This window comes from Nelumbo nucifera, chromosome 1 (genome assembly GCF_055504915.1).
Source record: "Nelumbo nucifera cultivar China Antique chromosome 1, China Antique-T2T, whole genome shotgun sequence".
Taxonomy (NCBI): domain Eukaryota; kingdom Viridiplantae; phylum Streptophyta; class Magnoliopsida; order Proteales; family Nelumbonaceae; genus Nelumbo; species Nelumbo nucifera.
This window is the reverse complement of record NC_142649.1, coordinates 178,763,457-178,777,311: the sequence shown is the minus strand read 5'-3', so window position 1 is coordinate 178,777,311 and position 13,855 is coordinate 178,763,457. Positions and strand designations below refer to the sequence as shown.

Genomic DNA, 13,855 nt, shown 5'->3' with positions numbered 1-13,855 from the left:
TTAGCAAAACAAAAATTAAGGTTTTTTTTTCTCATTAGAACTATTAAAAAAAACAAGCATGTGGGTCTTAGATGGGTTGAAGCACCCAGATCATAATCCATGGGAATAATCAATCTAACTCAACCAGTCTCAGTAAATGGTTTATTGAATTCTTGCATTAGGAAGCAACTCGCCATGGCAAGCCATTCCCCATCCGTCCCCACAAAAATTGGATTCACATCAGTACCCCACAGCACATCCCCATTGTGTATTGGAAACATCTCCCAATAATAAGGGAGATATTTCCAATGCACGCTGAGATGTGCATGTGGGGTGCTGATGTGATCTCACAAAAATTCCTATCCACATCACCAATCCCCATCCGCATCCTTGTTAGAAGGGACCAAAGGGGATCTCCACTCTCCGTATTCTTTTATTATGTCAATTATTTTGTCTTTTTTTTTATTTTATTTAAAATAAAATAAAATAATTAAAAATTGACAAAACTATTGAAAGAGATTCAAATATATACATACATGCATGGTGTACTCTTCCCGTCCACGACAATGGGGATGAAAATTTCCATATCCCCATCCCCATGGGGCAAAAATCATCCCCATCCCCGCCACATTCGGGGTGGGTCCTTGTGGGGATCAGGAAAATGGAAAAAATTTCCAATCCTATATGCCATGGCAACATGTTCTCAATGGATTATGCACAGTGAGAAGTCCAAGGTGAGTTTCCCATGTTCTTCACGGACTAGAGATAAGTATGTTATAAAAATCAGGGGCTTTCTTCTCTTGTCCACTCTCATTTGGATCTTCATGTAATGGACATAAGGGCTTTGAAGGATGTCTAAGGAGAAGATTGGATGAAACAAAACAATACAGTATTGTTGAACGTTGTGAGACAAGTCATAGAAGATATGATGATCCACACAGTTTCAGCGAAGTTTCAGTACACCATTAAAGGCAAAGGTCAAAGTAAATAAGCATTTGCATCAATTTCAATAATTCCAACCCAAAGTTGAACTTCACAGAAAACCTCATACAGTATCTAAACCTTCAAAACACCAAAGAATGAAACGAAAGGAAGCAAAATAAATTGTGGAGCTAACACATTGTTGCTACTTCAGTAAATAAGAACCACAGGTGCTACGGTGGACCCCTCAAACAAGCCATAAACTGAATTTGTTCATCAGATGGCACTTGGTCAAGCATAAGTTGGTGCCAGACACTCATCAACCATATCTAAGAGATTAGGGTTTTCCAATGCTGCTGCCACCCGTTCTTTATCATTCAGCTGTTTATTAACTGCAAGAAGCTAACGGCAGCATGTTACTAGACAAATCCATTATTCTGTAATTCCAGTTTAGAGAAGATTATAAAAACACCTGGTAACTAGATAGGTACAAACTGACATTGTTGACATCTAATTAATATATATGGGTTTGACTGTTCGAGTCCACACTCTGTTTCTTCATGCTCCATCAAACTTTGTTAGACTTTATGGAGAAAATGTCACTCAGATCCAGGCTACCTCTTTTTTGATAATAAAAGGAAATTTATTAAAGAAACAAGAGAACAAACAATACATGGTGACAAGGAATCACCAACAAGAGGAAGGGAAAACGCCTTAAATGAAAGAAAAAACCAAACAACAACAAACAAAACAGCAAACCGAAAACTTCGTCAAACACAATACATCTTCACTTCATCCCCTAAACCCCCAAGACCGAATGAAAACTGCACAAGCCATCAGTCCATCACTAATCCTCCTCCACAAGCAGATCTTCCTGCCTATCATCAGCTTCATTCCACACCTCTCCTCTTTCCCCCACTATAACTTTGTTCACACTTTCCTCCCTCCTCTCGATCTCCTCAAGGCGTTTCCAACAAAAGCCTCCCCACCCATAAAAACAGACCAAGATTTTTTCCAATGTCAACAATTTTCTCAAATAGCTAAACTTCCTTCCTTCACCACCTTTTCTCCTGGGACCCTATCAACCATTCTCACCTCATCTTCAACTCTTCCCAAACTCTTTCTCCTTTTCTTGTGAAAATTATCCAACTGCATCTCTGAATTTCTGGGGCCAAAACAGTCTCCCCCACCAACACCATCCAACACCAAAACCTTTGTATTTACCCCTTTTCTCTTGTAAACTCTTTTAACATTTTTTGCGGGACCTGCGCCAATCAATCAAAGCTTCAGCCGCAAGAAGACTTTTAGTTATGTGAACAATGTGTTTCTTGTAAGGAACGCGAAACTTCTTTAGAGCCAGCCCAACGTCCTCAACCTCACCTCCCTCTTCATCTTTCCTTTTGTGACCCAAATCCACTCTAACTTACCTATCATCATCACCTCCTCAAAATAAAAAGCATCACCAGCACGAATCCAGATCAAGGAAAGACTCCTGTCACCAACAGCTTCCACTGGACCCTCCTCTGAACCACCTCCATCTTCTTCGCTGATCAAACAAAGAACATGAACTTTCTCATGAACTTCCTTCCCATCCCCCAGTCCACTATCCACCCTTTCATTGTTCTCCTCTGAACCAATCAGAAACAACTCCACCGAAATAGAAAAACTTTCTTGAATTGGCAAATCTGCATCCTTCCGAGCCTCTGATTTGTCACAGGCTACGGGAGATTCAACACCCTCCTGATCACAAGCCCCAGGGGATCAATCAACCACAGCAATGCTCCACGATCCTCCACAACATCTTCAACAATCTTCCTGTTACCTCCTGTATTGAACTTCCTGATCAAAGGCTACCCTTCCATGGGTCTGAAAGCCCTCAGATTAACTAATGAAGCATATTCAGAAGTGAAACAAGCACCCAGTTTTACTATTTCATATACCACAACCCAAATACAATATAAGCATCAGAAAAAGAATACCTGCAGCTTCAGTTGCATGAGTTCCAGGTGCTATCCTGATATCCACCTAAACAAAAAGAGAGAGAAGTTGAGAACAGAAGTGTCATAGAAAACTTATTCTTTACCAATGGCATCAAGCATTGCCATGTAAGAAAATAATACCCTTTCAAAATATATGGAGCATAGAAAGCCAAGTTCAAGGACTTGGATAAAAATTAAAATATCCAATCAAGACACAGCAGAAAATACCAATTTATGCAAACACAAGAATGAAAAACAAATTTCCCTTTGTGATTTATCAAGGTGAACAACACAACTTTTTTTATCAGTGTGAACACTGAACAATGCAAAATATAACCTTATTTCCTTTAATCTGCTTAAAGTATGTATACATAAACCAGCTCCATCTTAATGGTCACCTTTTATTTTGATCCCAATTCGCAACTAAAGCAGAAAAAATCTACAGACTTCACCTTTTTTGGAATTTCTGCTATTTGATCAAGGTGAATCCCACACAATACAAGTATACAACCTTCCTCCTTAAACCCATATAATTTCCACATAAACCAATGCTATCCTATTTTCCTCTTCTACTTCAATCCTGACTACCAAGTAAACTACCATGAATCAACCTACAAGCAACACTAAAAATAATAATAATAAAATAAAATCCATTGGATAAAAATCCAACATCCAGATACACCTCAAACAAAAAGATGAAGATGGAAACTAAGACTCAAAACCCTTTAATATACTCTGCGTTCAATCAGTCACAAACTACAAAAATGCTTTAAGATTTTGTGAAGTTTTTTTATTGGAAACGGTAACTTCCATTAAACCAACAAAAAGAACACACAATGTCAAAGAATTAGCCGCACCATTGGCTGACCTCGTTCAATTAAAGAGTACTCCAGCTTCCCTTGCTAAGCAAAGATCTCCCTTATTTGCTATCTAAATGTCCACACCTCATAGTTATGAATTCCCCATTGCTTGGCCACAATCCTTGAAGTAAGGCCATAATCTCAGCTCTTAATGAATCTCCAACACCTATTGGGCCAGAGTATAATGCTATCACCCTGCCCTCCCCATCTTTGAATACTCTCCCAAGATTTTCTTAACACTCATAAATCTCCGAAAATAAAGAGGAGGCATTTATGAACACCTTGAATGCAATAACCAACAATGACCAATATTTCACCATTATATAATGCTCCATATAAATTAAAATGCAAGAAACAAAAGTAACAAATTATGACATAGGATCCCATATTCATGCAACATAAGATCTAAAAATAACCAATATAGGCAACCAACTATCTTGCACAAAGAGACATAATGCTCGGTGAACAATATACTCTTGATGTTGGACACAAAAGAGATGCTATTCAAAGTAATTTATGATTGGAGATATGGTTTCTTTGGAAAATGGTTCTTTGTCTTGGAATCTGCATTTGAGAAGAGGTGTAGGGGACAGGGATTTATATGACACTTCTCTCTTGTTTATCTAATGTTTATCATACTTTTACTGGTGAGGACGAGTGAATTTGGCCCCTTTCATGCAATGGTTCCTTCTCTTGTTCTTCTTTCTTCAAATCCCTTGAACCTTCTCAGAAGTTGCTTTTGACCTCTCCTTTTCCATATTAAGAAATTTGGTCAGGCCCTCCTCCTCCGAAGGTAAAGATTTTCTGTTGGGAAGTTTCTCTTCAAATAGTAAACACTTGTTTCTGTTCCAATCACCAGTTTCTCTTCATTTATGATTGTGCACTCTTTGTCTTAACAGTGGAGTGTTCCAATCACCTGTTTCTGTTTTGTCAATTCTCTTAAAAGATGTGGTCTTACTTCCTATTGCTCTTTGGGAAGCAATGGGTGTGCCCACAAAACATTGTGGATCTTTTTGGGCAAAATGTCATAGATTGCAAATCTAAAAGAATGAGGTTGCTATGGCAAAGCACAAGAGTATCTATTTCTATTCTTTGGACTATTTGGGAGGAAAGAAATTCAAGAGCCTTTGATGACAAGATAAGGGTGGAGGAGCTAATTGAGCTAACCTAGGTGAGAATAGCTCATTGGGTCATGAGTTGTGATGTTGTGCTGAATTTAAAGGCAGTGGAATGGAAAACCTAATGCGAGGCTGGTCAGTGATGACTGGTGCACGTAACAGGCCTGTAACAAGAAATGTTAATTGGGAGCAGTCACCTGATGGAAGGTTAAAGTTTAGCTTTGATGGCTGCTGATAAAAAAAAAAGAAAAAAAAGTTTAGCTTTGATGGACTTGGGGACATGTTTAAATAAAAGTATATACCATGAAAATGATACAGATGCCTACCATCTTATACCTATAGGAAATGATAAAAAGAATTTCTGTTGGTTAATTATTAATGTTCTATAGGAAAAATAGCAGTCTTGATGTACATTAACTTATGTCACACTGTACATTAGATATTTCATAGACTTGTCCCCTCAATCTTCAAGAATCCATGGTGGAAGAAGCCAATGTGTTCCAACATAAACACTTCATCCAGTTAGGAGGCTTCATGCAACACTGAAATGAGGTCATTTTCCGAAGGAGATGAATATCAGAAAACTCATAATTGAAGGGGACTCGGAGGTGGTGATAAGGTAGCTGAATAAAGATAATAGTAGCCTATGGAATTACAGTAATGAGAGGAAAAAATTTCAGTGGCTGGTGAGGGAGATGGAAGTGAAGATGAGGTGGATTCAAAGATCAGCTAACTCTTTAGCTGATGATGAGCTAAACAAAGGGTAGAAAGGGATTCAATGTTTTGGGATAAATTGTAAATTATTGTTTCTTTATTTCCTTTTCTTTTCTTCTTGAGGGCTCAAGTTGTATTTAGAAGATAAGAGTGTTTGTCTTCCTCTTTGTAATTATCTTCTTGCTGAATTAATGAAGTTGCTAATGAAATTGTTATTGATAAAAAAAAAATGAGGTCATTTTCAGTATTAGATCTTCCCTGAGTATAATTTTTTTCATGAACTTGCTTTTGAATATAATCCATACTGATTCTGCTCCCTGTAGAGCCTCCTAAATATTAATCACTTTAACACTCAAAACCAAATATGGGTTAAATCATCACGGCCTTGAAGAGACCATGAAGAAACCAACACAAAAGTTCACTCCTCCCTTTTCTCCCCAAATGCCAAAGCATTTTGGCTTGCACCATCTATGGATGTTCATTCCTCCAAATCATCTTTTTTATTTATTTTTCGTTGATGGGTAAACCCTCCAAATTGTTTAATCAAAATTATCTTACTTTTTCATTATTCCCCCGACCATGGCCTTTTATTGAAGTGAACTTTGATGCATTATCAAGTAGTCACTTTGGTCTGGCACCATGCAAAGACCTGCTCAAGATATATGGGACATTTCCTGGAAGGTTGTGCATAGTAAATTGTAATTTACTTCCTTCAAGAGATAGTCATAGTGTCATACCTTCTTGTTTTAATTAATTAAGTTTAAACAAGCCCCCTACTGTATGCTCCCTTTTAGGAGCTTTCTGATGTTTTAATGAAATCTGTCACCATGGAACCAGAGAAGTTTATGGTGGATAGCTTTGGCAATTTTCGAACTGATAATGTAATGCCTTAATAATGGTCCAGATGCCTTCCTGTAACCACTTCAACCTCTGGGGATTGTACGCGCCAACTCAGTTATCATTTGGTTTGTTGTCCAATATATGATTTATCCACATATCCAAAAAAGAAAGAACACAAGTTTCTTTCCCATCTTGATATCATAGGGGTAGCACCTTTTTTTTCTTTTTTTTTTGTTTTGATATAATAGGGGTATTACCTTGTATCGAGAAGGTAGACTGCGCATGAGTTTCACCCGCAAACATAGCCCAATAACTGTAGCCATACTGCAATGCTCAACCGTAGGGGTAAATGTAACCCTGAACAAAATACATTTAATTAGCTAACAGTATTATGACGGAGATTGGAGAATTGACATCTAGGATAGATATAAGCATGCAGACTATTAAGTAAAAGCAGAAGAATCTATGGAATTACCTAACATGGCTATGCTTATCATCCACTTCAATTGCATCTTCTGTAACAACTTTGAGTTCTTCTAAAGAATAAGGATGCTCTGGATCTTTTATATCTCTAATATGATTTAATATTGTTAAGAAAATAAATAATTCCATAAGATACAGCAAAAAAACAAAAAGATAGTGTGTATGTGGAGAGAGAGAGACCATGAAATACAGTTTTATCCTGTTTAATCACAAGAAAGCATATAAATTTATACAAAAAAAAAAGAAGTAAATGACTACCTAGGCTAGTGACAATTAAAAATAATAAAATAGTACATGACACACTATGTGAAGTTGGAAAGTTACAACAAATTAACTGTTATGAGAAATTATTAAAATGTTCGATTCATTTATTACATATGCCCATTTTGCTCATATTCTGAAAGAGAAATTGTGCTTTCCCTATATATATAGGGGGAAGCACCTGAAAGAAGCCACTCCACAGTGCACCACCCTCCACACCTAAAATAGTGTGCCATTTATACACAAATCTCCTCTTAAACAAGCAAAGGTCCTTCAGCACTGACATACAATCTACTAAATAAGTTCCTACTTCCGTGGAAGATGCCCAAACAGTCTAGAGACACCCTAAAAAATCTTTCAATTTCCCACCCTCCAGATGCAACAAAAGATAGCAAAGAACATATAATACAAAGAACAGGCACCACTAGAACCAACAAACCTTAAGGCAAAGAATGAAATGGTACCCCACATCTATTTTTTTTATCAGTAACAGACATTTTTCATTAATTATAAAGCAACAAACCAATGCAGGAAAAACCATCAAAGGAAAAACCAAATGGATCATACTCCAAAAAAGGTTAAAAAAATCAACACATATTGTATCGGGAGCACCCTGATACGCCACTACAGAGGGTGTATCGGGGTTTTGACTGGTTCAGGGGGTGGAGGAACCTTAAAATGGCCCCCCCTGAACCGGTTTTGACCGGCGTATCAGGCGTATCGATATTTAGAACCTTGACCCCAACTATCTCCCCCAAAAATATTATTAAAATTCAGCCCAGAAAATCAAACTTTTATTGACCCCTTGTTTGGCTAAAGAATCAGCCATGCCATTTGCCACCCTACTAACCTATTGATTCTAAACTCGCATATTCCTAGTTAAGCATTTGAATTTCTTCATTAGATCTCTATACATCAAAATCACTTTTCTCTTCATTCATTAACCAGCCTATTATCACTTTTGAATCATCCTCTATAATTAGGTTGGACACACCCATTTCCACAGCCTTCTGCACTCCAAACACATCCACCATAAGTTCCACTTTATCGAGTCTCCCAAGACAATTTGAACCAGATTTCATTGCCACTATATTTCCTTCATCATTTCTGAAAACACCTCCTGTGCTGGAAGGCCCTGCGTTCTAACACTACTGCCATCAAAGTTGAGATTTAAAAATCCCCTACTCAGTTTCATTTACACTAGACCTGTTCATGGGCCAGGTAGCCTGAGCCCGGCCCGGCCCGGCCCGATCTAAGTCAGGCTTGGACAGGATTTCAGGCCTGTGGGCTCAGGCTCAGGCCTAAAACATCGGGTCCGACCTTTTACGGGTCAGGCTCAGGCTTTCTCAAAAAAGCCCAACCCGAGCCCGAGCCCGACTTGATAATGTATTATATAACAAATATATATTTATATAATAAAATATATATATATATATAATATTTTTTCTTTATTATTCTTCTCTTTTCTCAAGTAATAGTGAGATCTTTCATTATTTTTTAGGTTTTGAGGTCTTTTAATATAAATAAAATAGTTTTTAATTGAATAAACAAGAAAAAATGTATTTTTCCAAATTTCTGGTCAGGCTCGAACCCAGGCTTTAGGCTTTATATGAGGGCCAGGCTCGGGCTCAATACCTAAGCTCGATGGTCGGGTCGGGCTTGGTCTCGGGCCTGGGCATATTCTGTTAATGTAAAGGCAAAGCCCAGCCCGGCCCATGAACAGGTCTAATTTACACATAGCCCTTCTTTCTTTTTTGAAGATGTTCCTGCTATCACAGCTCACTTCCTTGAAATGTCATCCACAAAAAAAGATGAAAATAATTCCATCATTTTCAACCAAGAAGCCGCCCTATGGATGACACAATCAGGTATTTCCTCATCACCTCTTTCCTTGTCTTCAAAGATTCTAGCATCCCTTTCCTCCCATAGACTCCACACCATTGCTGCCTTCAAACACCTCCACATAATTCTTCCCCTTCTTTTTTGGCCACATCAAGGTTGTTGCCTTGTTGGAGAGAAAAAGTTAGTGACATAAGTAGGATAATTCCACCTATACACAAGAAAAGAAAATGCCTTCCTAAATACTAATGGCAAAACAACAAAATATTAGTAAGCGAAAACAAGACTCACCATTGGACTTACAAAGAGTGACCAATGTGGGAAATAGTACAATAAAGCCTCCTTTTTGTAGTAAGCTATTGTGGATGCTTTAGTTGGAAATGAATACAGCCGCAGACAGCAGCAGTAATGGGCATTAGATTCAATGTTCCTATCTTATCTTATCTAGATTCAGTGTTCCTATCTTATCTCTTAGCTAGATTCAGTGTTCCTATTAATTAGGCAGTAGCATTATTATTTCCTAGGTCTTTTAGAAAGTTTCTTAATGTTTCTTTTAGAAAGTTTCCTTTTAGAAAGTTTCCTAATGTTTTTAGAAAGTCTCCTTTTAGAAAGTCTCTTAATGTTTTTTAGAAAGTTTCTTTAAGGACTCTTGTAATTCCTATTTAAGAAGCAGATGTTATTCAATAAATCCATCCAGAATTTCAGTCAAAAAAGAGCAGGGAGAATTGGTGATCTCTTTAACAAATCACCATAAAGGCGCTAAAGATAGGTTCCTCGAAAAAATGGGAGAAACAAGAGAAAACAAGAAGTTTTCCCTGTTAACCGACCTATGACGAGATCCTATTCGCGGGCCCTTAACAATTTGGTATCAGAGCAGGGCATCATTAGACCTGTTCATGGGCCGGGCCGGGCTCGGGCCGGGCTTTTACTGTGTATTAACAAATTTTTTTAAGGCCCGAGCCCGAGCCCGGCCCGACCATCGGGCCTACAATTTGGGCCCGAGCCCGGCCCTCATAAAAAGCCCGAAGCCCGAGCCTGGGCCTGGGCCCGAAATTTAGCCTATATTATTATTATTATTATTATTATTATTATTATTATTATTATTATTATTATTATTATTATTATTATTAATTAATGTTGAAGCAGCTGAATAAAGAGAGAGATAGATTGAAATTATAAAGAAAAGAATAAAATATATATATATATATATATTAAATTATAAATATATATTTTAATAAATATTATATTATTTATATATTTTATATAATATATAAAATACATATTATATATTTTATAAAATATATAATACTGAGTCGGGCCGGGCCGGGCTTTTTTGACAAATCCCGAGCCCGGCCCGAAACACAGTCAGGCTTACTGTGTTAAGCCCGAGGTCAGGCCCGCGGGCCTAATTATATGACCAAGCCCGGCCGGGGTGCGGGCCGGGCCGTCGGGCTACCCGGCCCATGAACAGGTCTAGGCATCATGGGTGACTTTGAGCAATTGAAGACTAGGGTTTATGATCTGGAGCACAAACTCGTGGAAAACAGCAAGGAGGTGCGCGAGATCAAGGACGATGTCTGAGAATTGAGGCGCTTGATGGATTTATATTTTTCTAGCAAGGAAAAGAGTTCAGAAGGGGCTACAACCACAAACGGCCGCCAACCAGACATGGCAGAATCGTCCAACGAGCAGCAGGTCGTTGCCCAGGGAACCGCGATCGTTCCCAAATACAGCAGGCTGGAATTTCCTTCCTATAATGGAACTGGAGATCCTTCGGGATGGTTGTACAGATGTGAGCAGTTCTTCCGCAACCAACAAACAGAGGACAGGGACAAGGTAGGCTTAGCCGCATTCCACATGACAAAGGAGGCGCAGCTCTGGTTTTATATATTGGAGCAAGAGGAACCTGGGCTCAGTTGGACCCAATTCAAATCCTACTGCCTTCTCAGATTTGGGCCCCCATTAACAAGCAATCCATTAGGCGAACTAATCAACCTCAAACAGATTGGAACTGTGGCTGAGTATCAGCACCAGTTTCAGACCCTCCTTACAAGAGCATCTTCGGTACGACCAGACCAACAGGTTGACATGTTCGCCGCGGGGTTAGCGGAAACTTTGAGGGTGGATGTGGAGATGCAAAATCCCCCCAATCTGGTTACTGCTATGAATTTGGCTCGCGCTTTTGAACGCAAATTGCAACTCAACCGCAGAAGTATCAGTATAGGGCGGCCTCAAACAACATGGGCAGCCCCGAAACCACTCGGAATGGCTCCATCTTCAGTAGCCAGCCAAGAACAGAAACCACAGACGAGCAACAATTCCAGATCGACATCCAGTGTAGGAAGCAGCATTGTTGCACCCCCTATTAAGCGCTTGTCCAGGGCTGAGATAGCGGAACACAGGGCGAGGGGACAGTGTTTTAATTGTGATGAACTTTACTCAGCAGGGCACAAGTGCAAGAGACTTTTTTGCCTCCTGGTGGAACAAGAGGAAGATGAGGATGAACCCTCTTCATTGGAACCCGATCCAGGAGGGCAAAATCATTCCACCTATCCTGGATTCCTTTGATTGTGTTTCAAGACACCTATCCTGAATTCGAGCTTGAGGACAAGCTCTTAGTCCAGGAGGGGAGTAATATTGTGGATGCTTTAGTTGGAAAGGAATACAGCCGCAGACAGCAACAGTAATGGGTGTTAGATTCAGTGTTCCTATCTTATCTTATCTAGATTTAGTGTTCCTATCTTATCTCTTAGCTAGATTCAGTGTTCCTATCTTATCTCTTAGCTAGATTCAGTGTTCCTATCTTATCTCTTAGCTAGATTCAGTGTTCCTATTAATTAGGCAGTAGCATTATTATTTCCTAGGTCTTTTATAAAGTTTCTTAATGTTTCTTTTAGAAAGTTTCCTTATGTTTTTAGAAAGTCTCTTAATGTTTTTTAGAAAGTTCTTTTTTAGAAAGTTTCCTTAAGAAGGACTCTTGTAATTCCTATTTAAGGAGCAGATGTTATTCAATAAATCCATCCAAAATTTCAGTCAAAAAAGAGCAGAGGAGAGTTGGTGATCTCTTTAACAAATCACCCTAAAGGCGCTAAAGATAGGTTCCTCAAAAAAGGGAGAAACAAGGGAAAACAAGAAGTTTTCCCCGTTAACCGACCTGTGACGAGATCCTATTCCCGGGCCCTTAACATAAGCTCCATGTATTGATGTATTCATGATATACTTCCCAACAAAGAGCTCCAACCTTGGGAGAATAGTCTTACACTGAACCTCCTTTATAAGAAAAGGAGGTTAACCCTGAAGAGAAAGAATTGGGGCTTTGAAGAAAGAGGCACACAAAGATGACCCAAGGCAAGAGGCCTCCAAACCCAGCTGTCTTCTTTCCCAACGTCAAGGTAGATCCCATCAAGAAAACCCAGAAAATTGGAAACATCAGAAATTTTAGACTCTCTAAGGTTCCTTCTCAAACCTAGATTCCAATCAGAACCTTTGGAAGAATTTGAAGGTACACTAAAATCAGCAATGGACCTACCCTTTAAAGATGAAAGAGAGAACAAAGAAGGGAAAAGATCCTTTGGAGGCGACTCCCCCACCCATTGATCGTAATAGAAATTCACTTTATTACCAGAATAAGCATCATGCATTAAAAAATTAGAGAACACAGGGAAGATGCCAAGAATAGATCTCCAAGGAGAAGCAAGAGTAGCTCTAGTTGAGAGGCTAGCGTCCCATTCATTTTCATTCAACCCATGAATGCTTACCACCACCTTGTGCAACAAATTGTCCTTCTCAATTGGCAGTCTCCAAAACCATTTTCCTAGCAATTCCATGTTCTTCTTATCCACATTCCCAATCCTTAATCCACCTAACTCCTTCCTGCTATACACCACTTCCCACTTAATCAAAGGATCCCTCTTACTCTCCCCAAAATCTCATAAGAAATCCCTCATTACCTTCTCTACCCTTTTGACTACCAATTGAGGCATTTTAAACACTGACATATAATCAATCAAAGATTAGCTAACAATGCTTTTATAAAAGTAGTCCTACCACCCAAAGAGATGTAACTTCTCTTCCAGGTCACCAATCTATTATTAATCCTCTCCAATACTGCTTCCCAAAAGTCAATAGACCGAGGATTGGCACTTAGCGGGAGACCTAAATAATATAATGGCCACGAAGAAGTAGAGAGCCCCAAGGATTCAGCAACTAAGTCACTTTCTTCTCTCTCCAAATTCACCTTCAGACTTAAGAATCTTTCAGAAACACCAAATTTCAGGTTTTATCAAATTACAATATCAGATGGTCAGCAGATTACTGTGATTCCTAGCACATTGAACATTGTTACTGTTAGGCATATGAAGGTTCCTATGATTAAGGTGATCCACTATGAGCACCCCACCAAGAAAAAGATCGGGAATAAAACTTCATTGATCACTATAGGAAACACCTGCTGATCCCAAATGCAGTCAAAACCCACCACCCCATTAGAAACTACATTTTCAATGTTCAAGATCCTATGACCCCTCTAGACCTCTAGCCAGCCTTTTGTTTTACTTAAGCATCATGTAGGCCCTCCCATTTCAAAACCTTTTACCAATATATGAGTTCTGTGTTTACTTGTTTTTATTGATAATTTAGATTTTCTTAGGTTTCTCCAGCCTCTATTGTTGAGTAAACCTAAGCTAAACCTCAAACTAACAAGCTGAGGGCTTTGTGGCCTGATTCCAGCTTGCATAGGCCCATTTTCAGCCACCTAATTAGCTGGTGTTTGGGTGAACCCTGCATCGCCATCTCAAAAATCAATATCAACAAGTAAAACTATAGCATTCTCAATTCTACATATATTATTAAGAAAAAATAA

At 38.8% G+C, this 13,855-nt stretch overlaps 1 protein-coding gene across 6 annotated transcripts in view; it reads right to left on the bottom strand.

Moving 5' to 3' along the window:
- Positions 1–903: 903 nt before the first annotated feature.
- The window catches only part of AE7 (MIP18 family protein (DUF59)), a 28,603-nt gene continuing 15,651 nt past the window's right edge, over positions 904–13,855 (bottom strand). For 3 of the 6 annotated variants that reach the window (XM_088895429.1, XM_088895428.1, XM_088895426.1), the window contains exons 3-6: positions 6,887–6,992; positions 6,669–6,768; positions 2,880–2,925; positions 1,309–2,725 (exon numbers count right to left, since the gene is read on the bottom strand). In XM_088895429.1, coding sequence (XP_088751555.1) covers positions 2,619–2,725; positions 2,880–2,925; positions 6,669–6,768; positions 6,887–6,992 — 359 coding nt within the window. In that variant the 3' untranslated portion in view covers positions 1,309–2,618. The other 3 variants (XM_019198279.2, XM_010263242.3, XM_088895427.1) reach the window with 3 other exon arrangements.